This window comes from Esox lucius, chromosome 2 (genome assembly GCF_011004845.1).
Source record: "Esox lucius isolate fEsoLuc1 chromosome 2, fEsoLuc1.pri, whole genome shotgun sequence".
Taxonomy (NCBI): Eukaryota; Metazoa; Chordata; class Actinopteri; order Esociformes; family Esocidae; genus Esox; species Esox lucius.
In genome coordinates, this window is record NC_047570.1 from 34,585,595 (window position 1) to 34,612,730 (window position 27,136).

Here is a 27,136-nt window from a genome sequence, read left to right on the forward strand (position 1 = left end):
GTACTGGAAGAAAAAAAAAAAGAATAAGAGCAAAAGCAGAAACCTCAGAAACGATTGGATGGAAGATGGCATTTAGAAAGAGGGTTGTAAAGAAAAGGCTAATTTAGCATCACCATGTGTAAACTGTTCAACATTCTCCCTCCTTTCTCTGTAACAGGCCCTTGCAAAACAAAGCTGGCCCCTATTTAGAAAACAATATTTTCATCTCATTATGAGCTAAGCTCTTTGTATCAGGCGGTGTGAGACAGGCAGGCTAACACCATGCTGCGGCACGGCCCCTGACATGTTTCTCAATAACACCCAGGCCCTTCTTAAAACCTTGTTTCTCGTGCTGATGTAGAATCAGTCCAGACCTTCACAGCGTAATAATAATAATAAAAACTGTTATGATAGATCCTAGATCAGAATTGTTTAATTTGTAAAGATCCTTTAGGAAAACTTGGCCTTGGTCAGTTGAAACCAAGCCCAAGAACCCATGATGGACCTTCCTGTAGATATCAGTCAGACATTACTGTAGATATTAGTCAGACCATAGTCCAGATATCAGCAAGACATTACTGTAGATATCAGTAAGATATTGCTGTAGGTATCAGTAAGACTGTCAGGGCCCGACTGCAGGGATGCCCTCTAGACATCTTTATGTTTTGTTTTGTTGGTCCCCAATTAGAGGCAGCTGCCCAGCATTTCCTCTAATTGGGAATCCTATATAAGTTGCCCTTAAGGACACTGTGTTGTAGATTAGTGGTTCTGCCCTTCAGTTTGTGGTTGAGGCAGTTTTTGTGGTGTAATTGGAAACCAATAAATGAATGTTCATTTATTCTTCCTCTATGCCTTGGGTCCTGCCTTCCAGCCATGGCAAAAACATCACTGTAGATTTCAGTAAGACCAACATCCAGCAGGCCCTAATATCTCAAAAAGACTGTCAGTGTACTGTACAAGTACCAACCTCCACAAACACCAACCCCCTCACCCAAACAGAACTCCCTCAATTTGCAGTAGTGGTCTGTGGTGTTATGTGGTTGGTGCGTGTGTTAGTGTTAGGTTGTGTGTTGACTGTTGGGGTATACTCTAACCTAAACTCTGGTTCGCCCCCCCACACACACCCTCCCCCTGGCTCTCCAGTACAGCGGAGAGGTCTGAACAGGTCACCTAACCAGAAGGAACATTCAGCCAGCCACTGCATTGCCCAGGCGACAGGCTACCTAACACAGCTCGGATTAAACCTGGTGAATAACAGCCGATCACGCAGCGTCATCAGTAGACTGCCACATACAGCCAGGATCACTGCTGGAAACGAGACGTGGATTGGCACTGGTGTTCCGTCTGGACGAAGCGGTCAAGATGAACAATACCACTGCGACTGAAGAGGAGCCGGCGTATAATTACTATGACTACTCAGACTGGTACTCGGACAACATGGAGCCCACCCTCCCTCCGAAAGAGTGAGTGCCTTGGTGGTTTGGGATCAGTGAAAGTGTCACCTCATTATGAGGGATTCTTCTTTTTTTTTTTACTTGAAGACGACAGATTGCTTGTTCTATACATTGTTGTAAGTTTATTACAAAGGCAGGCCTTTGAAGTTAAATCATCAGTTCTTAGATTAAACTCATTTTAGATTGATTACCGAGAGAAAAGCCAGGCTGAACAGTGTTGCGGGGGGAGGCTGAAACATACATTGTCTGACACATTGTGTTGTACAACTGTTTCAGAGTTATTCCCCTGTGCTACCCCACAGCCGAGGACCAGCTCTTTCACATCTGTATCGCTTCAATATCTGTAAGTACACATCCATCTGGTGGAAACCCGGCCCGGTACCACACATAGCTCAAATACAATTTCAAAGATGGATTTCTAGGACTTAACAGAACAGCCCAACCCTGTTCCTGGAGATCTACTGTCCTGTAGGTTTTCTCTCCAACTCTAATTTAGTACACCTCATTCTAATAACTGGTTGGATGAAAAGCTTCACCGGTTTAGTTACAAGTGGGGTTGAAGAGAGAACCTACAGGACAGTAGATCTCCAGGAACAGGGTTGGTCAGCCCTGCTCTGTAGGTAATGGGCTATTTCAAACAGGAAGTTAAGACAATTGCGGTGGTACCCACCACGACCTCAGAAAGACGCTTGGAATCCAAGTTCCATCATTAAGCCTTGGTCGGTTTCGGCCCGCGCCACTTTGCCCGGGAATCTCACGGCACAAATTGTAATCAAGCTGACATAATAGGACCATTCCCTCTGCTGTATGGAGGGCACTCAGTGGAGCAGATGGGTAGGTCAGAGGCATCCCGGTAACCGGAGCTCATCAAAAATAATTGTACTGCCGTCTGGGGTCATTTTTGAAAATGAGGACGGATAAAACTGAGCACGGTTTTGGAAAACGTAAAAAACAAATAACCTCCAAGGAATATTAAACTGAAGTTCGACTAGAGGAGCTCAATAGGGACAAGCTGTTTTCTAGAGTACATCATTGGAAGGCGGACTGCCCTCTCTAGCAAAGCCTTATGCATTAGAATGTTATACACAGTCCCTTGAAGAATTAACAAATAGAATAACAATAACTGAACTTTTCATCTCTTAGTTCGTTGTTGTGCTGGTTCTATCAGCCGTTAGAAAGAAAAACACCGTGTGTGACGGCTTCGCCAGGGGATCGCCTGGAGTGTCTAGGTAAGAGCAGGTCTTCGCCCAACTGATCAAATGTCAATAAAATGCCAAATCACTCAAAACTGCACAATAACAAGGACAACGGGCCACTCCGGCTGCATGAACAGTTTTATAACGATGTTCCACTGTGTCATTTTGTAATACCGTGCCACATTGTTGACAAGCTGCATGTGTTCTGATGTTAGCCCGGTCCTCTGTCTTCCCTCTGGGTACGCCCATAGTCCAGTGAACTTCCTGAACCAGACCCAACACAAGGGCTTGGCGGTGACTGTGTTTGGGCTGGTCTTCAGCAAGCTGTGTGTGTTGGTCCTGGCTCCTGACCCGCTACCCTTCTCTAAAGACACCCCCCAGGAAATCAAAGGTGAGCAGTCCTCTGTGGTCCTGTCCCAGCAACATGGTGACCTTCATTCTCAGTCTTCCTGCAGATCGGCCGTATGGAAATGTTTGATCCATGTCGGCTCAGATATCATAGTGGTTGAGATCAATTCAGGAAGTCAACCAAAATGCCACACACATGGTGCAATAACATCTACTGGACATGTGTTACTGATCCTTCCAGAGTACATGAAGATCATCGCCATCTTTTACTGGCCAATGCTGTACTACCCACTTCTGGCCTGTGGTACCATACACAGTAAACTGGGCTATGTGCTGGGCAGTCTGCTTTCCTGGACACACTTTGCGGTTCTGGTTTGGCAGAAGTTTGACTGTCCCAAAACACCTGAGGTAGGATCAGTTTTGGTCCAGAAGTCTTATCTGCTGCCTGTGGTGTATATGAACTGCTGCACTACGGTTTCAAATCCGGACCCCTGCCCTTTTAGTAAAACGTTTTTTTATTTATCTCTCCTTTCTTTGTCCATTTTAGAATAGAAGTATCTTAAAAATGACAGAGGTGATGAAGTGAACACGATGACAGTGAATGTGTTTCCGTCTCTCCACAGTTGTATAAGTACTACGCCCTGCTGGCTAGTCTCCCACAGATAGCCTGTCTGGGGTTCCTCTGTGTCAAGTATCCACTACTGTTCCTCAAAAGTGGGAAGGCCGGTGGATCTGAGGTGAGACCACTGTTTAACCAATGCTGCTATTGTCATGAGTTCTACCATCTAGAGTAATCCCTCTTTAAGAGTTGATAATACCAAAGTCTGTGTGTCCGGAGATAGGTTTGAAAACCCAGGGTTGCTATCATGCTTATAAATCTAAAAACTGAATGTAGCACTACAAGACTGTTATAGTTATAAAACCCATTTTCAGCCACATACCAAAGGTCTGATTACCATAAGTAGCTTTGGACTTAATTGGTTTGGTGCAATATCCCAGATTATGATCTGTCCGAGGTTTAAACAATGCCGTATTTATTTCACTGTAATCTGACTGTCTTGCTGTAAGTCGTGTGTGACTGTGGGAGCATGTGAGGGAGTCATGTATCTCTATTAGAATACACATTATAACAATACACATTATGATGCTTTACAGCACATGCGTTATAAGTGTTAAATATACATTACACACAGTGCGGTGTGTGTTGTATCAGTGCTTCTAAAACCCTGGTCCACGGAATGGCGCCAGTCCGTTGAGGGATGCCTGTCTATCTATGGCAAATCCCTCATGAGAAGTCCCATTGATTGCATTGCCGCTTCCTTCATAGAACCAAAGATGCATGCAGATTCACAGTCCACTATTTAGCTGTTGGCCCACACAAAGTGCTTTCCATTTCACCCCTCTAATGACTTTTGAACAGTTTCAGCTATCAACCCTGATCACCCCTTAAATTAAAGGTTTGACTCTTGAAAGCAATCCTTGTCATCTACTCTAAACTCAGTGATTTTACATGATAATCTTACCTAAATATTACATGAACTTCCCAATGACATATTGATGCATTTCAGAGTGCAAAACGTGGTCATGATTCCAGATTTCAGTTTGGTTGACTTACTTCAAAATAGCGTTTATTATAAATGCTGGGTTCTGACCCTACTAAGAGATGTATCCTAGGCACTGTGCATCAATTTCTTGGTGTTGCTTTCTCTGTTTGTTTTTTTGACTGGGTGACAACAGCTGATGTAAAATGGGCTTTAAAAAATAAATTTGTTTTGACTGATTAATAAAAAGTACCAAAAAGCCAAAAACATTAATTCAACCACATAATTGTTCCGAAAGCCCCAGTTTAAAAGGATATTGCTTGATGGTAGCAGTCATCATACAGAAAAGGTCAAAAATAATTTTTAAAACAAAATGTTATAAAAATCCTGGGCCAATATTTTTTTTATGCTAGCAGCCTAGAGCGGAATGAGGCCATTCTTTTGCCGTCCCTGGAAAATGTTTGAGGAAGCTCTGTTATACAGTATGTCCTGCATGTGTTCATTAGACCATGAGCTAATTATGTGTGTGTCAATCTGACAGTGTAACATTTTGCTTTAGGACCTTGACAGCAACTACTACAGAGACTACGTGAAATTGTTGCTAAAGAAGAAAAAGTCAACAAATGGCAGGTGAAAAACCAAACCAACATCAAGATATCACATGTGCTCGGTTATACATAATTCATTTTAATAACTGTATATCTTGGTTCAGCACCTCTATTAGGCCAGATAAACCCAACCTGTTGGAGATGGTGACCGACACCATCCAGTCTTACATCTACACCCCGGAGAAAGGTAGGTTTTCAGCGAGTTGACAGGAAATGTATTTGCTCATCTTTCTGATGTATAAAACACTGTAATGATATCATTGTCTTTCCTTTCTTTTTCCTAGTGTTCCGGTTTCCACTAAAGTTGGCAATTTCAGCATTCGTGTCCTGCATAGCAGTGTATCAGGTAACAATTACTGCTTACATTTGGAAATGAACATGGCAACAGTGCGGATGAAATGTTGGTCGTTAAAAAAACAAAAAACAGTCTGCTAAATATATTTTTGAACAACTGTGTGGTCATCCATTCCCCAGGTGGCGCTGTTGCTGATAATACTGGTGATCCCAACGATCCATATAGTTCGTGCTGGTATAGATGAGAACATCGCGTATCTTCTGTTGGGGTTTGGTATTGTTCTATCTGAGGACAGGATGGAGGTGGTCCAAATAGTCACACACTACACCTGGTGTCTGGAAGGTGGGTTGCTAACCTGTCACGTCCCAGTGCCAGCTCTATTGGGGGCCTTTTGGGGGCCCTAAGCAAAATCTGTTTTCGGGGCCCCTCTCCCATGCGGCTGTGGGCTCCCTAGCAGTCAGTTATATATCGCTTATGCCTAGAACTGGCTCTGCGAACACCCTAAAGGATAAACCAGCTTTTGAAGTTATTGGCTGTAAAGTTTCACAGAGCTGCAAAGTTTCATAAAGTGCTACAAAGTGTTATAAAGATCTGCAAAGTTTCACAAAGACCCGCAAATATTCATAAAGTACTGCAAAGTTTAATGAAGTGCTGCACAGTTTCTTAAAATCCTGTGAAGTTTAATTAAGGGCTGCGAAAATACTTTGAAACCTCACAGTGTTATAGGAAACTTGATTTTCCCCAAAATACAATGGCTATTGGCTGCTTTTTTGGGGACGACGCAAAGCTGAGCGTGGTTGTCTGACCTACAATTATATTTAAATTGCTGCACCAACCGTGAGTCACTGAACCAGAGTGTCTGCTAAATGACTTAACTCTTAAGACATTTTATAATGTCCCCCTTTCATGGATTTGTTTCATAGTGTGCTACCTCTGTGGTTTGACTCTGGCCTGCCTGGTGTCCCTCATAATGCAAATGAGGTCCATGATCCTTCACAGGTAAATGTTCTCCTCAGCAGATATCTGCAAATATGTTCTACAGCTCATGAAATCTTGCCAACGAATACTCTGTACGTTCAGAAAAACCAAACCAAACCATCTGTATTTTCAGTGAGCAACACAATAACGTTGTTTTTTCAAGGAACGGTTCTAGAATATTCTTATTGTGTGTTCTTTTCATGCCCAAGTGGTTCAATTCTACACAAAATCAAGTTTTCTCTTCGTGTTTATGCCGTCAGGTCAAACCTTCAAGGCCTGTACAGAGGAGATATTTACAACGTGTATAACTGCCCCAAGGCCATTCGTCCATCTCAGCCGGGCCTGGTCTGTTGGATCGGTTTCACTGGGTATCAGGCTGCTGTTGTGTCTTTAGGTATGCTAAGATGAGCCTGGTGATTTCATACTGAACAAAAGTGTAAATTAAAAATGATTGTTCCCACCTGAGCTGAAATAAAAGGTCAGAGACATTTTACATAGACACAAAAAGTGTGTTTCTATCATCCACATGTTAGGGCCTAATGCCTTTTTATATGAACTGTAACTCAGTAACAGCTCTGAAATGGATGCATGTTGAGTGTGTTTTTTAGCAGTTCCCAATGAACAGAAGTGTTTTTTTTCAACTATTTATTGTTGTATTATCAAAGTTTTTTTAAATCCAGTTAGAAGTATTTCTGAGAACGATGTGGCAGGTATATTCCCACTGTGGGCTCCTCTCTCTGACTGTTTAGTATTATTTTTGTCAGGGATGGTCCTGCAGACTGTGGTGTTCTTCATCTGCTTTGTGTGGTTGGTGTTCCTCATCATAATACCCATCTTATATGGCCACAACCTAATTCTCTTCCAGATGGCTGCCAAGTCCTGGTAAGTAGGTATACTTTTTTTGATTTGAATGAATTATTGTTCTGTCTGCCAATGTGTGGTCATACTTCAAAATCGTTGTGCTTTTCGATTTGATGGTCATACAAGTCATTTCTGGTCAGCTAGCTCATCACCACAACGGCCTTTGAACTGAACTCAACGGCTCTTGACACTCGACAATCATGGACCATTTTAACACTGTGTGATCTGATCTCTTCAGGCCTGTGTGGGTCACCTTAATACTGGCTACTGCTCTACAACACGCCACGGCCAGGTTTGCCTTCATCAAGAAGGACGCTGGGACGAGGGACTTGAACCACAGGTACTGATTTTATAAATTATTATTTGGGATTATTTAAGCGGAGCAGGTTGGCCTTTTCGCTGACACTCCCTGCTGTCGGCGGTCTCCCCAGAGGCAGTCTGTTCCTGCTGACCTACCTGCTGTTCCTGGTCAACATCGTGGTGGGGTTGATAGCAGCCATCTGGAGGACGGTCATCACAGCCCTGTACAACATCATTCACCTGGGGCGCATGGACGTCAGCCTGCTCAGCCGCGCCAGCGAAACCTACGACCCGGGTATGTGCACGTCCTTGTACACCACTCAGTGAACTCATTCGTTTAATTCCCAGAGCAGCGTTCTCCCGGAATGTATCCGCGCTTAGTCCACAGGTGCAACACACCGCTGTGTTTTACTCAACGATTGCATTTGTTTGGGTTTGTTTTGTGTGTGCGTGTTGGTTTAATGTTGCTTGTTGCTGTTTTCGGTGTGTGTAAGGCCTACGTTTTTTAATGTTTGTTTATGCCGAGCTCACCTGCCGGCGTGACCTCAGCGTGACCTCAGCGAGACCTCAGCGTGACTCCCTGTTTAAATACATCCGTGGCCTCGTTTTCTTCAGCAGCCATCTAACGATAAAACCCATCCAACGACCTGCACTGCCCAAACGCGTCTGATGGGACGAGGTTCATGCCGACCCAGACCCCATGAGTACCCGTATGCGTCCGAATCCCTCACTGACCCGTGACCTATCCTGAACTTTGACCCACAGCTTATCGTTACTATGCTCACTACCTGAAGGTGGAGGTCAGCCAGTCTCACCCCGTGATGAAGGCCTTCTGTGGGCTGGCCCTGCAAGCTGCCGTGGCGGGTGGCGCTGGGAGGAAGATGAAGGATGCGGAGGAAGGTAGATTCTGGCTCGCTGGGTTCTGGCCATTATTTACGTCACATGTATGTGTTAGCCATTCGGCAGACTAACTCCTATACATGGCCATACATGGTGGTGAGGGCAGTGTGCATGGAAGTCTTTCACATGATTGTCCCCCGGGAGAATCAAAACCTCCACACTGCCGACGCATACTTAGCCAAACGCGCATATCCACACAACAGACTTGAGGCATTCCATCCCATGTCAGCTTCCCACCTTGTTCTCCTCCTCCTCCTCCTCTCCTTCCCCAGGGATCCAGCTGGTGAATCAGGAGAAGAGGCAGAACAAGGCTGTGAATAACAGCAGGAGGGTCCGAGCCCGCTGGCAGCTCCTCTACACGCTGGTCAACAACGCGTCCCTGCTGGGGTCCAGGAAACATTTCAAGTTGCAGGTAGGTCAACCGTGTGGGTGAGGTGTGTTCGCGCTTGGCCTCGACAGTCGTCCTTGCTCTACAGGACAACCTACTACTGCCTGTCCATCTTCAGTCCTCTGACAGCTTCGTGAACGGAGTGAAGCGTAGCGCCGCGGAGGGTAGCAAGAAGGACGCCGGCAGCCAACCCGCAGCCGAGGGCGGTCCCGCAGCCGAGACATGCTCCGCCACGCCCGCTGCCGCCACGCCCGCTGCCGCCACTCCCGCTGCCGCCACGCCCACTTCCACCACACCTACTTCCACCGCGCCCACTTCCACCACGCCCACTGCCACTACGCCCGCTGCCGCCACGCCCGCTGCCGCCACGCCCGCTGCCGCCACGCCCACTTCCACCACGCCCACTTCCACCAAGCTCACTGCCGCCACGCCCACTGCCGCCACGTCCACTGCCACCGACTGAGACGCTGCCGTGCGGTCTTCACTGATGCTGTAGTATTCATGAGTTTCCTGATGCTAGAGGGGTACCGGCCCAGTAGGTTTAGGGGTACCGGCCCAGTAGGTTTAGGGGTACCGGCCCAGTAGGTTTAGGGGTACCGGCCCAGTAGGTTTCCAAGTGCTTCAGTCTTTGGGGGTAGAAGTTGAGTTCAGTGGCCTGCGTTCAGGTGCCTCGGTTTGTTGGGCTCCACATGAAGTGGATCTTTGTGTGTGCTGCTTTCGGTGGTGTACTCTGTTGTGTCTGTGACGTAAATGTTAACATCTGCTTCTTTTGTTTTGGTAAAATGCGTGGTGTCGTACCGGCACACAATGGCATGTTCGGTGAGGAGGTTTTAGTGTCCACTGTCCACCCCTTATTTGATGTCTTGCCTTTTATCAGTTGTTTTTGTAAATGATTAGGGATTGAAGTGAAAATAAAAAGACATTTTGAGATAATACATGCACACAAAAAACAATTGCTGTAACTATCCATGCGATCCACCAAAAAAAGTGTTTTTCCCCTAAGTGGGAGGTATGTGGTTTCGGGCGCTTGTTTTCATATAGACGTTACTCAGTACTTTATTACTTCAGGCAATACAGAGAATGAACAGTGAGGCATTTACACATCTCAACGCTATCTTACATTATCCAAATATAACATATATTACCCCATTAAAATGTACTGAGCAGCAGTGGCGCTTCAGCAAATCTGTGACAGAAACACTAGGTTCCACACATTGAGTCCTAGAGCATATTGTTGACATAACAGGTATACTTGCTACTTTAGAGTAATTCATAACAATGTTTTGAGACAGACAGATCAAGGTTGTTATGGCAACTGTAAAGCTGAATTTCTGTGCATGTGAAAAATCACACTGTTGCAATAGATTCACATACACATTCATGAGTGCTGCTGTTAAACAAAACATTTAATAAAAAAAAATAAAAGAGATATTTTACGGTTTAAATATTTCGCTCTCTCGTCTGAAACATACAGAAAATGGATGCTATGGAATAACTATCTCTATCAGTTACAAACAGTCATGGGTTTCAAGAAGTTCATTAATTTTAATATATATTTATACTCATGTGAAATATAAAACGTTGTCCCACAATATATTTGTATGCATTTTGTTGTATGTATTTTAATGCATGAAATACATTGGTAAATGAATTTTGAACAAAGGCATTTCTTTGACAATATATTATTACTGTTTTAAATTTCACATGTATTGAATATTTCTCACATATATACGGTGTATATACTTATATTGTTTTGTGTAGGTTTGAAGCACAACAAATACAGTAGAGCTATTGGAATTAAGCTTAAACATACATTTTTGTACCAAGACATTAAGTTATATACAGAGAAAGCATACGTAAGAACATATCTTCACCACTTCTCTGTTCCGAAGCAGAACCAGGTTTCACTTTGTCTACAGATTATATCCAAGTACTTGAAATCAGACATTTTTGAAATACGAGAAGCTCACATAGGTTTTTCGCTCACCGACAGACAAACAGTTACTGCAAGACATCACATGTAACCAAGACTGGAGACGACCAGAAGTCGTCTACTCAAGACCGTCCGTCAAACATCGACGCCACGACAACCAAACAGCGCAGGATCAACGACGCGCCTCTTTGTAGTGACCAGAAATGTTAACAGCTTCCGCCCCTAGAGGCAACTTATCGCTGTACTCCGACCCCACCTCACTGCCCTCCGTGTTCCCCTTGTACTGAGACAGAGTGAACGACTCGGTCACCACGCTCCCCTCCGCGTCTCCTTCCCTCCTGCCCTCCCCGCAGCCGCTCTCCGACCCCTGCTCCTCCCCGTCCCCCGCCTCGCTGGAGGTGATCTGCCTCTGCGACTCGGCGTAGGAGTTCCGCAGGTGGCAGTTGACCACCAGGTTCCTCTCCATGTGGTACTGGTGGTCTTTGGCCTTCATGATCAACTTGTAGGTCTTTCCCCGGTATTTGTAGACCAAGTGGAAGCAGGTGGCCCCCAGTAGGGGGACCGTGGAGACGGTGAGCAGACAGACACTGACCACGATGATAATCAGCAGGTTGGGAACTCGCCTCCTGGTTGTGAAAAGGACCTGGACCTCGCAGTCTTCCCCTGTGAAGGAGAGACACAGCGAGTAGTTGGTGCCAGGGTGGAGGTCCTGGAACAGGTAGGTGTTGACGCCATCTTCAATCCTGGACCACTGAACGGCTGAGTGACTGGGGTCAGAGGTTATACACAGATACAGCCCCGTGTCCACCAGAGTCCTCCTGGACACTTCTGATTGGTTTTGAGGCTCTACGCTGATAGCAGGCAGCCCCTCGGAGGTGCTGGGATGGTGGTCTGTGTTGTCTTTGGGAAGGAGGAGAGGGTTGAGTGTCACTTTAGCATCTGTCTCTGACAATCCCAATGCTATGACGCCAAAGTCAAATGTGTACTGCCTGACAACGTTCAGGCTTCCGTTGAAGGCCTGGTTGGAGATGTACTGTGTCTCACTGGTCAAGGTACATTTGCCACTCGCCCGGGATCGATATCTGGACCCTTTTCCTGTATGCTCAGTGTTAGCGGAGGGAGCAAGGCTTGGGAGGAGGTTGTTGTACTTTCTCTCAAAACTGGGAATATTGTATGGATCGACATGGTTACTCAGAGAGGTTTTGGTCACAGGTTGAAGCACTGATGGGATTTTTACCTTATTAATAATAACTGGTGTGTCCAAAACCTTTTTAACAGGTGGAGGGGGGGGTGGTCTTGGTACAATCTCTACTGAAAGAGAATTCTGATCTTTACCAAACTCGTTGGTGGCAAGACAGCTGTAGTTGCCATTGTTCTTTTCACTGAGGCGTGGTATGACCAGAGTGCCGTTATGAAAAACATTTATTTGACTGTCGGACATTTTTGAAACCTCACTGGATTCACTAGATTCACTGGATTCATTGGACATTTTCTCTTTGGTTGACAGAGGGTAAACTATGTTAAGTCCTGTTGTATCTACTTTCCAGATGACTTCGGGCTTTGGGTTACCTCGGATTTCACAATTAAGTATAAACACTGTGCCTTCAAAGAGTGTTGTATTGACAACGTTAGGCTCAGATGTAATGCTAACATTTGGGGCCATGCACTTTGACTCTGGCATTCTCACAATCACAACCCCTTTCATCTGCTCCGGAGTGTCACAGACGATCGCGTTCTGTTCCGGAACCGATATCCTGGTCTTTAGAATCCAGTCCCTCAGCCAGTCTATCTTACAGTGGCATGTGAATGGGTTGTTATAAATCTGTAGGTGGGCCAGGAAGACCAGCCCGTCAAATGTCCCCTCTGCCACAGTGGTGAACCTGTTGTTGTTGAGGCGAAGAGACCTCAGGTCTTTCAGGTTGGAGAAGGCATCGCCGGGCAGATGGGCCATCTCGTTGTGATTCATCTTCAGCAGCTGCAGGGCCGTGAGGTTCTGGAGATCCTGCCAGGGGAAGTCAACCATCTTGTTGTAGCTGATGTCTAAGTTACGCAGTTGGAGAAGGGGAGCTAGAGTTCCGGGCTCGATAGAGACTATCTCATTATGGGCCATCCAGAGGGATGTAACCTGGGTCACATTGTCAAAGCTGCCTGACTGCACCAAAGATATTTTATTGGCAGAGAGACTCAGAGTGGTTACGTTGGAGGGCAGACCTTCAGGGATGTCAGTCAGGTCTTTGAAGGAGCATTCAGCGAAGTGGCGTCCATACTTGTCAAAGCAGTCACATAGTTCAGGGCAACCATGTCCCACTCCAACACCAGCGCTCCATAAGGAGAGGAGGAACACAGAGAAAATAAACATTTTCCCTTCCTGTGAAGCAAAACATGTGTCAGTTTATTATCTGGTTTAATATCTGGTTCAGTTGTAAATTTTAAAGTGGCACATTCAGTCGCAGACTCTGTACCCATAAATGTAAATTTAACCTACAGTAGTACATAACTTGCTCCTAAGCAAAAATTCAGCAATGCAATTATTAATACTGATTAATAGGCAAATCAATCATTCAACTGCCAATCTCTGACTTTGCAATCCACTTAGAAGGATATCTAAGGTTTGTTTAATACATGTTTTAAACCCTTTGTGTTCATTATAGGTCGTTTTACCTTTTGTAATATTAAATTAGATCAGAATTGATGGCTACATTTTTATATAATTCAAACTATTTACAAAATGGTTTCAAAGCATCTCACACATTATTACAAATAATAGAACGATTTTTTTTTATTCGAAATCTGAACACAGGTGATCAGACTAACAAGACGACACAGTGAAAAAATGAATCGGAGAGCATGGAGCGCATGCAGTTTGTTTCAAACTACGCCACAGCATCGCCGGCGTCCTTCTTGCTCCCTGATGCTGACAGAGACAGCACCGCGCCTTACGTTAAGAGTGAATAAGGTAAAATGCCTTAAGCAAGTGTAGGATCCTATCGCCATGCATAAATCAAGGCACGCAATGACTAAAAAGACCAACGCAGCAAAAAAACAAACGCTTCGGAAGGAAACTAGAGTCACGGTGACTACATAGGTGCAGTTAGAGGTCAAAGCGCAATTAAAAGATGCAATGGCACATTGCATGAATTAGTGTACTTTCTAAACAGAAATAAAGAATGAAGACATAACCTGAAATGCAAGATCGAATATCTTACCTGTGCGACGTTTTAACCAATAGAAAAGAAGCGGTACAGTTATTCTCGTTGTAATAGGATAACAACTCTTCTATTTAAACACCAAAGTCTAAAGGCTACATGATGACTTCGGGGCAAGTTTCTGAACATGTCCGCGTACTGCACCCATCTCAAATATGAGGGTCCTTTCGTGCTCGGATGCTGATATGTATGAGCAATGCAGCGTATCTCCCTTTGCCATTGGGTTTAGCACAGTCGCAAGCCCGCCTCGGAGGAAAGACTCAATTAAAGTGATGCACCCTCCCACTTCAAACACCACCACATTTAACTGGTAGGTGATGTAAGGTTGAGACGCTTATAATTGACACATCAACACTTTTGTCTGTCACCAAAAAGACAGAGGTTTGTTGAATTATTAATGGATTTTCATTATGGTTATATCCAAATTCCATTGGAAAGATGTCAGATGAGTTGATTAGTAATCTTAATGTGTTATCACTATAGAAATCTGGACATGCTGGAATTAAAGTCTTTAAAGAGGAAACCAACCAGAACACGATGTTTGGTTGCATTTACCACCTCAACCAATTCAATATCCAGTTCTCTTTAATTGATAAATAGGTTTCAATTCGGAAAATGACAAAGAAAAATGTACCATAATAAATCAGTATGTCATGTTCTCTCCTGAAACTAATTTCCAGCTTCAACAGAGTAATAGTCTGGAACGTTTGCAAATAGTTGGGAAATGGCTTTCTCCTGCACTAAACACCATACTACTGGGTGCTGCTGTGATATGGGAACTGTCCTGTGAGAGCTTTAATAGTCAGGTTTTCGCAGCGTAAGCTGTGTCAAATATTTGAATATGTAGAACATGGGGTGAAAGATTAACCAGAAAAGAAACTAGGCAAACCTAGTTCAGCTTGCTCGCAATTAAAAGCAATAATTAGAAGCCGTGTCTCCCAAGGAATGGCGGTCTTTAATCACTACACCACGATTCTACACATCTGCCTAGTGTCGGTATAGCATATCTCGACATTAGATCATTTTGTCACGCATTAACATCACGCCACGTTTGAAACGTGTCTTATTAAGTTTACCTCCAGCACAAACTGCGTCTATGAACTGTATGGCTTTTGCCATTGGCCGTTTTAACAACGTATTAGGCAGTAACAGACTAGTATCTAACTTACAACTTGGAATATTCATAAGATTTGAGCAATTGCAAGCGAGACTGAATATGAACTTGACACAGCCAAAGAGATCTTGTGTAATTGCTCTCCTTCTCTCTCTCACACACGTAAAATTACCACCGTCACATTTACTAACCTAAAATAGGAACAGCAATGAGCTCAACGCCACTGAAGGCCACAACGAAGCGGAAAGACAACTTTTTAGAGATACAGATCCATTATATGACAACAACCTGAATAGATAAGCATGGACACACTGACACTCGTCACCATCTATATCAATCGATCCTGCACAAAAATATGACCAATGCACGGAATAATCTTCGAATAATAAAAATAACATAATTTTGTTGCAGTTCTTTTTCTTGACAACAGGCTGTGACCCACCTGCCCCTAATGACCAGTCGCCCCTGGTTCAAGGTTATATTGCCAACATTTCTGGTGGATTTTCGAAGTACGCATCTGTGCATGCATTTTGGGTCAGGATAGACAAAAACATTGCTGCATGGCTACAACTTTCAGTATAGCTACGTTATGTAAGCCTTAAATAAAACTATATATTTTGACTATTTCTGGTGGATTTCAGTCAGTCAGTGACATTCGCTCTTCTTGGCTGGCTTATGCGGTCCGACAAAAATGTGCCATCATCAGAGTATCTCTTACGCAGTGGCAGTCAAAATACTTCTAAGGGTCAGATGGTAGCAAGTTCAGTAGAACTAAACCGCAACATAACACAGCTATTCAAATGGAGGTTTCAGAAATGCTTTTTGTGATGAAAAAATTGTTGTGCCCTTTTATAACGATGGCACTTCACGTGCAGAAGTGAAGAGACATTAGGTTGTTTCACCGTGGAGTACTGACTCGCTCAAGAGCCTGAGGGTAGTTTAGGTTTGGAATTATCTTAGGGCTGTATAGTTCTTGTTTAATTAATAGGCTACGGGACTGATTTGGTATTCATTTTATTTCACACGTAATGAATAATCATTACTTTTGTGGAGTTTAGTGACGTCGTCCAGATGGGGGCGGCAATACACCGTTTAGGTTTTAGTCATCCATGAATTCCGTTTAAAAAAGGGAGGAAGAAGAATCACTAATTCCATGGCACCAGTCATAGATATAAAGCATAGATGGGACATATAGTTCTATCTGATGTCTCAATAGCTCCGCCATCTTACATGGGACCATTTCGGAAAAGTCAAGCCACTTAACACTAGTCATGGTGGTATTTTGTGCAGCAGTAATTTGGTCCAGAAAAAGGATGAATGATACAAAGGAGGTGGGAAACATTGTTCACGCATCAGCAATAGTGTAGAAATGTATAATAACATACTTAACTGTACATACCGTGTTTTTAATCAATGAACAAGAAAGCTAATCCAGCCTGATCTTAACTGTTGAGCTACGTAACTTTACAGTTTCAGAATTCATTTTTTAAAATTATAACGGTCTCAACTAGCTTGCTACACCAAACCTAGCCAGCTACAGCATGTTGCGCACAACATTATGTGAAATAATGCGTTTTTGTCAAAAAGACGTAATTACTGTGTATATAATCAGCAGATGGCAATGTTGGGTAGCCTTTGTCCACAAAAAAAAGTAGCCTTGTTAATCGTCCTCTGATTACAATGCTTCTGTTAGCAAATTCTGTGAGCTAGCTCGCTCCATTTAGAGTAAGTGATTTCTACAGTGAAATTACATTATAATATTTATATGTATATACACTACATACATGTATTATAATTTAAAACCACAGTTAATTGTTATCTTTGGAAATAAATAAATATACATTTGCACTGTATTTAAAGTGCTATCCTGTATCTTCCTACATTAGACCATAGCCATTTTGTACTCTTAAATTAATAAATTATTGAAAACCATTTCAAATTGATTTGTTTGTTAATATTCTGAAAGGTACAGTAGTTTTATTTATTATGCTATGCATGACAGTGGCTATTTATTAAGGAAATGTTACTGTTATAAGAACTGAAATGCCACTTCTACCATGTGTTTGTATTGTAGATTGTTTGGAACAGGTCCCAGGTAAGATGGCTGTCAAATCGCTCCATTTGGATTTATAGGGGCTCTATGACATCAGCCATCTACTGTTCTATTATCTATGGTACCAGTAACCATCGTCTATACCGGAGCCTTACCGGAGCTTGACTTTCAATGAATATTATTTGCTCTTGCAGTCACGTGTATGCAAACAGAACAGAAAGGAAGCAATGCAGTAGCAACATGTAGCATGACGAAAACTGCAATAAATTAGAAAACAATGAAATTATAAAAATAGCTACAAGATACGACTGATCAGTTGAGGAACCATACAATCTTTCGGGGCAAAAATACGCTCTTCCGACCGTCGAAGGGAAATAACACCCAGTGTGGAAGGTTTTGTTAGCAGGCAGTAACCGAATCGAACACGGACCAAGCCCCAAAATGACTGCAGCTGTGTTCTTCGGGTGTACCTTTATTGCTTTTGGACCTGCCATTTCCCTATTTTTGTTTACTATTGCTAGAGACCCACTCCGAGTGATCTTTCTCATCGCCGGGTAGGTTAAAGCAAATTAGTTGTGAGATCGATTTTTATATATAATAGTAACACAAATGAACAGCAGTTAGCAGAATGCTAACTAGCTAGCCCAGGACGAATGCTAATTTACAAACACAGCTGTATCATTTGTTAGCTAGCTGTGTTTCTTATTGGTCACAGATGTTCAGTACTGTTAAGATTTTATTCCACCCAGCACTATAAACATTTATTCTAATACACTAATGCTGACATCAACGGAGAGTTCAGCATCAAATCCCAAAGCTTTCCTTTTGTATTGTAATATTGTGTTTCCTGTAAAAAAAAAAAAAAAAAAGGAACACTGGTCGAAGTGTTTTTTTTTAAAAATATAAACTGACTGTTTTCTCTCATTCAGGGCTTTCTTCTGGTTATGTTCTCTGCTGCTGTCTTCACTAGTGTGGTTCATCACAGTTCAGATAAGCAACAAAGACAGTTCTTCCCAGCAGAAAGGACTTCTCATTTTCGGTGTAGTGCTTTCTGTTTTGCTCCAGGAGACTTTTCGCTTTGGCTACTACAAACTGCTGAAGTAAGTTCTAGACCGGGATTCAAATAGTATATCCTTTATACTTTGCATATTTGCCTCGTCCTGCCTAGTGGTAGATAGTCAGCAATGGCCGTTTTGATGCTATTCAACTGTTTTTTTAAGGCTGGTTTACTTTTCAAATAGTGTTTGAACCTAGGTTTGGCAAGCGGTAGGCGAGTCCCATGATTTACCACCGCTGGTCTGTAAATTCCGTCTTTGTATCTGCCGCCGAGTAGTGTTTGGACGGGGGTGAGAACTACATTGTAATGATTGACGTTTTGTTCTGGTAGTACTGGGATTCCCAAAGGACGGGGAGTGATTGTTTTGGCTATTTGGCCACGGACACTGATATTTTGTTGTTTTAAAACTGCATTGTCATGGAACTTTTTGTGTGAAATAAACATGTTGAGGTCGCAAATGTGGTAATTCTCATGTGTAAAAACACAGACATTGATCATTAATGTTTGGATTAAATGCTCTGATATTTGGTAATAACATGGCTTGATTTTTTTTTGTGTCTGTGTTATTTCAGGAAGGCAAATGAAGGCTTGCTCATGTTAAGTTCAGAGGAAACCATGCCGATCTCTATACAGCAACTGGCCTATGGTATGTGACTGGATGACTGCAATTAATTATGCCTTGAAATTCATGTGACATGTTACAGGGATTTAAATGGCATTACAGGTAGAATTATAGCCCAAACAGGCAATTACATAGACTTATGAAGTGTTTCTGCAAATGTTTGCAAAACATCTTAAATAGAGGGTAGAAGCAGATGGCAGATATTCGCTTTGAGATTGTTTCAGGGTTTTGTACTCTTCCTTGGTAATAGTTGATGTTGCACCGTAACAGAACTGGATATCGTTGTTAGGTTTGAGCATGGTTTTCTGTTTAGTCGTTCTATGTTACTGCATGCTCTGCACCTTGTCTGAAAAAGCTTGTCAGTGTTTTTTTCTCTGTTGGTTCACCAGTGTCCGGTCTTGGGTTTGGCTTCATGAGTGGGGCGTTCTCAGTGGTCAACATCCTGGCTGACTCTGTTGGCCCGGGCACGATTGGTATCCATGGAGACTCCCAACACTACTTCCTGTCCTCAGGTAAGTCACATTTTAAAATGTGTTTTGTTGTCTTATAGTGCAGTGTTATGGGGACAGGGAATAAAACGAGACGTGGCTATGCTGTGTTTTCCTCTGGCTTTTACTCTCCTTTAGGGCTCTGTTATGTCCTGCGAATATCAGTCGGGCTGTCCGGAGTGGGTGAGGGGGATATCGGTCACAGCTGCCTTGTCTTGTAGAAGTTTAGCGACTTGTATTTGTCGGTCGGACGCTGCCAGTTCAGTCGAGTTTGTTAGTGGAGTAATTGCACTCTCCTCCCAACGTGTATGTGCCAGAGAATATGTCCTGGATGAGAAAGCAGTGGGATAAAAGGGTTTGGCGAGTTGGGCTTTTGAAGGACGCCACACATGATCTTTGTCTATTCCGGACCTGCTGTTGAATTCCTGTGATGAGACAAAGCCATAATTGCGTTCTGGACATGACTGAATTGGAAAGAAAAATAAATCTTTGGATTTATCGTAAGAGTTAACCCTAATGTCCTGGCTACATTTCCAATCTGTCCTTCAAATAATCATGGTCACCTAATCATCAGCTTTCAGCTTGCAAATCATCAATAATTTAAATGTACTATAGGTACTAAATGTATGTAATTAATAATGAAAGGTTGCTTACCTATAAGACTAAAATTAAAATGTTCCTGTCTATGGCCTTTCTGTAAATACACTGCTCAAAAAATAAAGGGAACACATAATCATCACTGTGTAACACCAAGTCAGTAAAACTTGAGGGATATCAGTCTGTCCAGGTAGGAATTATAAGCAATTGTCACCTGTTTTGGTGCAAATGACAGTGACAACAGATGCACCGGAGAGGCAAGACTAACACGAAAAATGCAATGGTGTTGCAAGTGGTGGACACAAAAGGCTGCTCTCTCCTTATCCTTCCTCACTGATTCTTCACTAGTTTTGTGTTTTGCTAGTGTCCTTGTCACTTCTGGTAGCATGAGGCGGTACCTGCAGCCCATTCAGGTTGCACAGGTAGTCCAGCTGCTCCAGGATGGCACATCCCTGTGTCATCGCAAGAAGGTTTGCTGTGTCTCCCAGTACTGTCTCAAGAACATGGAGGCGATACTCGGCGATGGGCTGTTACACGGGGTGAACTAGACATGGCTGTAGAAGGGCATCAACCCAGTAGCAGAACCAGTCTCTACTCTTTTGTGCGAGGAGGGACAGAGCACTACAAAAATGACATTCAATGGCCTACTGGTGGGCATTTTTCTGACCAAACTGTGAGAAACGGACTCCATGAAGGTGGCATGAGGGCCCGATGTCCTCTAGTGGGAACTGTGCTCACTGCCCAGCACCGTGCAGCTCGATTGGCATTCGCCAGAAAACACCAGAATTGGCAGGTCCACCACTGGCGCCCCGTTCTTTTCACAGATGAGAGATGGTTCACACTGAGCACATGACAGACGTGAAAGAGTCTGGAGACACCATGGTGAACGTTATGCTGCCTGCAACATCATCCATCATGACCGGTTTGGCGGTGGGTCAGTGATGGTCTGGGCCAGGCACTTCCTAGCCAATGGTACCCTCACTTCTGTTAGGTACCGAGATGAAATCGGCAGACCTTATGCTGGTGCAGTGCACCCTGGGTTCCTCCTGGTGCAGGACAATGCCCAGCCTCATGTGGCCAGAGTGTGTAGGCAGTTCCTGGATGTCGAAGGCATTGATGCCATTGACTGGCCCTCATGTCCCCAAGACCTGAATCCAATTGAGAACCGCTGGGATGTTATGTATCGGTGCATCCAACGCCGCCAAGTAGTGCCACAGACTGTCCAGCAGCTCACTGACGCCCTGATCCAGGTCTGGGAGGAGATCCCCCAGGACACCATCTACTGTCTCATCAGGAGAATGCCCTGATATTGTCGGGAGTGCATACAGGCACATGGGGGCCATACACACTACTGAGTCACATTATGCGTTGCCGTGATGAAATTCACGCAAATTGCAACAGCCTGTGATTTCAATGGTTTATTTTGGTTTCCATTGACCGTTGTTACATAATTTTGTTCTCAATGATTTGCACGATTATTTTGATGTCTGTGATTTTTGTGTAATTTTTTATTTTTTTGAGCAGTGAAGTTATCCTGACCTATCCTGATCCTGGCTAACTATGTTATGTTAGCAGGGACTAGACAGGCTAACTGTGATATGTTAGTAGGGACTAGACAGGCTAACTGTGATATGTTAGTAGGGACTAGACAGGCTAACTGTGATATGTTAGTAGGGACTAGACAGGCTAACAGTGTTATGTTAGCAGCAGTGACCAGACAGGCTAATGGTGTTATGCTAGCTAACTTGTTGCTTTTTCTTTTTTCCTGTAGCTTTCATGACCATGGCAATCATCCTGCTACACATGTTCTGGGGCGTGGTCTTCTTTGATGCCTGTGAGAAACAGCTCTGGTGGTCCCTGGCTGTGGTCGTTAGCAGCCACCTCCTCGTCTCCTGTCTGGTAAGACATGAATGGACCCAGACTGGTGGATGTTTCTCAGTTACAGACGGATAGTGACAGGGCGATAAACGGACATATATGTTTTTCAGACAGACCGGTACACTGGGAGACAGACTTAGTTCAGATGCATAGTCTAAATCTCCTTTTTCACTAATATTACATCAAAAGCATGTCACCAAACATCTACAACTCAACTTCAGACATTCTGGAACACTCCGTAGGAATCCTCCCAGAGTTCCGTTATCACCAGCCTTTGTCTTTTCTCTCTCAGACATTCCAGAACCCTCAGTACGTGGGCAGCCTAGTACCAACCTACATCATCATGTTCCTCATGGGTCTTTGGGCGTTCGTCTGCGCCGGGGGATCACTCAGGAACCTCAAATTCTGCCTTACCTGCAAAGACAAGGACTTCCTGCTTGCCCATCACCGGCCCAGATAACGAAACAAGGCTATGCTTGAGGCACAGCACACACTCTCTGGGGAGTCCATGCAAAGATTGCACACACACACACACACACACACACATACACATACATACATACAGAGGAGTACACACTGGGTCAATTGACTTCTTTCCTATTCTCTGTTCTGTACCATTGTTTCTGCGGTGCTGGGTGCTGTAAGTAGGGATATATTGGAAAGTTAATACCTTTTTAACACCTTTTAAATTTTTTACGGCATTGGCTGTAAATAACTTGCTGCAAATTAGACTATTATTCAGCATTTACCCACCACTACATCCCTGGAAGGCACTGGTCATAACGCCTTATGCCCGTAAAAGGGGAAGTGACAAATTGTGGCTATCCCTGTGTTACAATTCATTAAAAAAATGTGTTCAGTTTTGGCCTTAAAGGGGAAGTTTACCCATTTTTTTATGTGGCCGTATGTTTGCAATTGATCTAGCAGTTTTTTTTTCTCTCTTTATGGACAATATTGGTTGAGATTTTTCGCTCATAATTTACTGTTGAATGCAATGCATTGTAAAAAATATTCTCCAAATCAAAGCATATTAAATCAGAACATTCTCCATATAAAAAAAATTATCAATTTGGCACTGCCATAAATTCATATTTGAATGATAATGAACATCAACGTTTGAGGGTTGTTTTTTTTGCGGACATATGAAGGCTGGTCCTGGACTACAAAATGAGAGAAGATTTAATCTTGATTTTTATTTTGTCCAGGATTAGACTTAATCTGTGTCTGTTATTAGAATGGTTCATAGTTTTTTAGCACTGTGTCGGCACGGGGACACACTCACCTTTCAGTCACTGATCCAATCAGGGCCAACTCCAGCCTTTTGGGGGCTCTATGCAACATTTGATTTGGAGCCTCTGACCGCTAAATCTCGCTTAATGTCTAGAATCGGCCATGGTTCCAATGCTCCCACCAACCTTTCTGCCTCCCCAAATCATGAGTAATAAATAAATATGAATTCATGGCACCAGTTGACCATTTTATCATGTAAATAATTAGTTTGGAGACGTCTACAGTAAAAAAAATAATAATGTTATAAAGTTTGTTTGCAGCATTTCAGGGCATTTTATAGTATTGTTAGACATGTTTTCATCACATTAAATTCGATGGTAAGTGATGAGTCAGCATCATGTGAAAACTTTTTAACTAAACAACAAACAACAACAAAAATGCTTTGGTCATGAATTCAGGCTGTATGTAGAAATGGGTGAACAATAAAGATACCAGACCTATACGCTCTGGGTTTGTGCCTTCTCCGGTAATGATTAGGTCTGTTGTGATCTGGGACGGTATTCATAAAGCGACTCGGAGTAGCAGTGCTCCTCTTAGATCAACACCCCCCTCACTGTGTCCATGTTATCTTCATAAGTCTATTGAAAGGTTAAACTGATCCTAGATCTGGATGGCTACTGATGGGGCATTCACATAATTGACAGCGTAAGAACGGGGTTGTCGTTGGGTCACTTTCAATAAAGGCTGTAGCTGCAGTGTGCGCGCTGTCCAAAAATACCATTCGGTTTCCGCTTGATTCCGGGAGTCACAGACCCAATTGTTCCAAGGACAAAACGGAGGATGAACTGATTTTGCTTTATGAGTTCTCAAGGCGATACAGCGCCACACTGTAAGGGCTAAGGCGATGTGTGCATCAGGTGGGGAATTTACACTCAGGTGGGACTGCCAAGCTAATAAATGTATAGCAGTGGTCACATTTCAAGCTATCCTCTTGTTTGTTCATTGATACCCAGCCAAGCTAGTTATTGAATAGGGTTGGTATGGTTTCTCGCTAATGTCAGTAGACCCGCACTGTTTTCTTTCTGTCTGGACTACTGGGCATAGAGAGCACAGTGGTATTGAGATCTGCCCCGCGACGTCAGTCCTACTCCGTTTTTTTCGGCTCCCTAATAAGGGACTTGTTTAAACCTGGGACCCCAGGCGGGTGCCATTAATGAGGCGGTAGAACAGAAGGATGAGTCCCAGATTAGGGCGTGGCAATGGAACAATGTAACTGGCTTTGAGGGGCAGATTTGAATACCACTGGCCTATCGTGAATGCCTACCAGACGTTTTGAGAACATGAGCCCTGTATTGCTGTGGCAAATGCCTCCTCCTGTTAGTGTTGAATCTGTATATTGTACCTCAGATGTTTGTGTGTATGTTTTGTCACGGTTTATTTTAATCTCCCGCTCTGTTGTTTGCGTTCTGTCAATGCCGCTGTTTCATTGTCCAGTTCGGAAGGGGCTTCTAATGAAAACCAATAAGTGCATATCAACATCTTGAATGTGGGTCCTGCTCGAAGTATTTGGAATAGTTTGATTAAATGAACACAAAAAACAACCCCTCTGTCTCAAAGAAAGAAAGTGGCATATTAAATATTTCAGATGTCTTTATTTGTTTGTCTAGATGAGTAGGCTATAATTGGCCTAGACCTGAACTTTACGTACTGATGATGAGCTTTACGTACTGATTCAAGCTGTTAATCCTTGTTTTAAGGACACTACATGTTTTTTATAATATCGCAGTCACCTAAAGGGCTGTTCTGAACTATTTCGCTAAGTACTGGTATCTTTTAATTGGCTAAACCTAATTTCCAATCAAGTGATTTACTTTACCTGTTAACTCCTATTAATGTAAATGCCAAGTTTGAGAAGACATGCCCTTCAGAAATCAATGATGAAATCTTTACATACACTACTTATATGTAAATTATTATGTTGATTTAACATGGATATGACTGGTTTAAAACACAAATCGTTAGAAACTTCAATGGACTTGATTTCAGACTAGACTATAAAAAAACGAGTGTCACTAATAGTTTCCTCGGATGACCTTTATGTATCTGAACATAGACATGATGATTACACTGACAGGGTAAATTTTCCCTCACAACCTTTTGGAATGTATATAATATTGTTTCTTAATTAAAGTATATCATCCTTAATGTCATTTCTTTTTGTTTCTGCTGTACATACTTTTGTCGCAAGGCTGTAGCCTGTAAATATACATTTCTGGGGCGTTGTCACTTATTTGGAGACAGGGATATCTGAGTGGAATTCCAGCCACTTTCTTTGGTAAAAACATTTGGTTTAAGGAATTGCTGGGTCAAAGCCTCAATCCTGTCAAAATGCTGTTGTGGGACTTGAGAAGTCCATGCTGTTTAGAAAGCCATTGAACATGACAGTTGAGGCTGTACTGTAAAGCAGGGTAGCCAAAAAGTCCTCCTAGTCCATGTAAGAGACTGACAGGAAAACACCACCCATTAAAGCTTGGGGTGTACCTACTTTTTCTGCACTATGAAATTAGATTTCTGCAGATTTTTGATTAAGAATTGATTGCAAAACTACTTTCTCTGTTGTTTGTTAAATTAGGTTGCCTTTATTTGTCACTAGTGTTGGAGTGAATATCACGTGGCATAAAGGATTTTATCACTGTACATTGCTTTTCTTTCTACCAAAATGTTCTGTCTCATTGCAAGCATTATTTTCTCACCCCAACAGCCGATTTCGTTACTTGATTCCAGATTTTTCTTCACATTTCAAGTTTTTTTTCGTAAGCCCTTTTTGCATGTTTTTTCCACAGTGTTCATCTCCACTATTGTAGCTGTCTTCTGATCCAGCCTCACAAAGCCCCACCACTGCCACCCTCCCCTTAGTACTCCCTGTCCGCAGTTTCTTCCCATCGCGACCCCCCCCCCCCCATCCTCAGGTCCAATTACAACCGGTGAAATCAGACTCACAATGGCAGATTGATACAAAGCAGCCGTGGGACATGGGAGCACCCCAGGAACTCTCTGAGGGGATTTGGTCATGGTCCTCTTCTCTGTGAGAGTCCGGCTACGACAGTCCGACACAGACCCACTTCCTCCCTGGGCAACCGGAGCCCTGTCCAGGCCCGGCATCCCCATTCACATTAAAATGCTACACTTGAGATCAGGGCTGCTCGGCCATGTTTGGCGTTCACGTTAAAGCGTTTAAAAGCTGTTGGGTATCAGGATTAATTTGAACAACTTTCCAAGATTGGTGATCTCGCTATGCGTGAACCTGATGGTCCAGCCAGAGGATGAAGGAAGGGGATTGATGCCTTCTTTAGGCATGTGTGTTGTTATTGGGTATTAATGATATTTCTCTTCTCTCATGCCCTAGTCATGAAAATTCTGCTTACCTGGACTTTATCTATTTTTTATAATAGTATAGTAATAATAATAATATTATATTTGTTATAACATATTATATTCTCTATCACATAATTCTTGACTTTTGATTTGGTACCAAGATTCTCTCACCCCCTTTTACTCACTCTAGAACTCTTCTAGTTTGAATTATTAATTTATACTCTTTGTATAAACCCAACCGTAATTTGGCAACAAAGTAGTTCACAAAACTAAAAGAATTGTGCTATACAACGTTTTGATTTCAAACATTTAATCAACTTCATATTAAACCTGTCATCTGAGCACGCCTATCTCCTCCGGAAGGTCGAGGTTTCACTGTATTCATTATTAGATTCTGAAAACTTTATCAGTATTAATTAAAGAGAACGGGGTTCCGTTACCAGAGCTTAGTTTTGGTTTTCTGGGAATTTCCCATTCACCACTCTCAAACAATGATTAGGCTTTATTTTGTAAAGGATCACATTTACTGTATTTGTTCTGGACCAGCCTCTTCTGACATCGGCTGAGTGTGGCAAGTGGGGTTGGTCGAGTCAAGAAGGCTAAGATCGAGGTTAGGATCTGTAGAGAAATGCAGATACGTCAGGTTCTTCTCAAGGTTTTCTTTTTATAGATTGCCAATGGTGTTCTAGGGTGGTTAGGTACTACGCGTTTGGTTTTTGAAGTGCAGCGACAATA

General features: G+C 43.1%; 3 protein-coding genes across 3 annotated transcripts; 2 read left to right on the plus strand and 1 right to left on the minus strand.

Annotated features, from left to right (window-relative positions):
- The first annotated feature begins 755 nt into the window (after nucleotides 1-755).
- LOC105026494 (receptor for retinol uptake stra6) lies at nucleotides 756-9,781 on the plus strand. The gene is made up of 19 exons (XM_034288259.1): nucleotides 756-1,442; nucleotides 1,710-1,776; nucleotides 2,577-2,662; nucleotides 2,881-3,020; nucleotides 3,219-3,385; nucleotides 3,601-3,714; nucleotides 5,078-5,148; nucleotides 5,231-5,313; nucleotides 5,411-5,472; nucleotides 5,601-5,763; nucleotides 6,345-6,420; nucleotides 6,660-6,793; nucleotides 7,164-7,281; nucleotides 7,499-7,600; nucleotides 7,692-7,855; nucleotides 8,326-8,460; nucleotides 8,733-8,872; nucleotides 8,967-9,095; nucleotides 9,228-9,781. Exons 1-19 carry the CDS (start codon nucleotides 1,342-1,344, stop codon nucleotides 9,309-9,311), a joined length of 2,136 nt encoding a protein of 711 aa, XP_034144150.1. The 5' UTR covers nucleotides 756-1,341; the 3' UTR covers nucleotides 9,312-9,781.
- Nucleotides 9,782-9,886: 105 nt separating this feature from the next.
- LOC105026492 (immunoglobulin superfamily containing leucine-rich repeat protein 2) lies at nucleotides 9,887-14,223 on the minus strand. The gene is made up of 2 exons (XM_010897984.4): nucleotides 13,988-14,223; nucleotides 9,887-13,149 (listed from the first exon to the last, which is right to left on the minus strand). Exon 2 carries the CDS (start codon nucleotides 13,138-13,140, stop codon nucleotides 10,954-10,956), a length of 2,187 nt encoding a protein of 728 aa, XP_010896286.1. The 5' UTR covers nucleotides 13,141-13,149; nucleotides 13,988-14,223; the 3' UTR covers nucleotides 9,887-10,953.
- Nucleotides 14,224-17,276: 3,053 nt separating this feature from the next.
- On the plus strand, nucleotides 17,277-25,231 carry aph1b (APH1B gamma secretase subunit). The gene is made up of 6 exons (XM_010897986.4): nucleotides 17,277-17,708; nucleotides 18,084-18,254; nucleotides 18,784-18,857; nucleotides 19,223-19,345; nucleotides 21,690-21,817; nucleotides 22,089-25,231. The coding sequence occupies exons 1-6, from the start codon at nucleotides 17,596-17,598 to the stop codon at nucleotides 22,254-22,256; spliced, it is 777 nt and encodes a 258-aa protein (XP_010896288.1). The 5' UTR covers nucleotides 17,277-17,595; the 3' UTR covers nucleotides 22,257-25,231.
- Nucleotides 25,232-27,136: the final 1,905 nt, after the last annotated feature.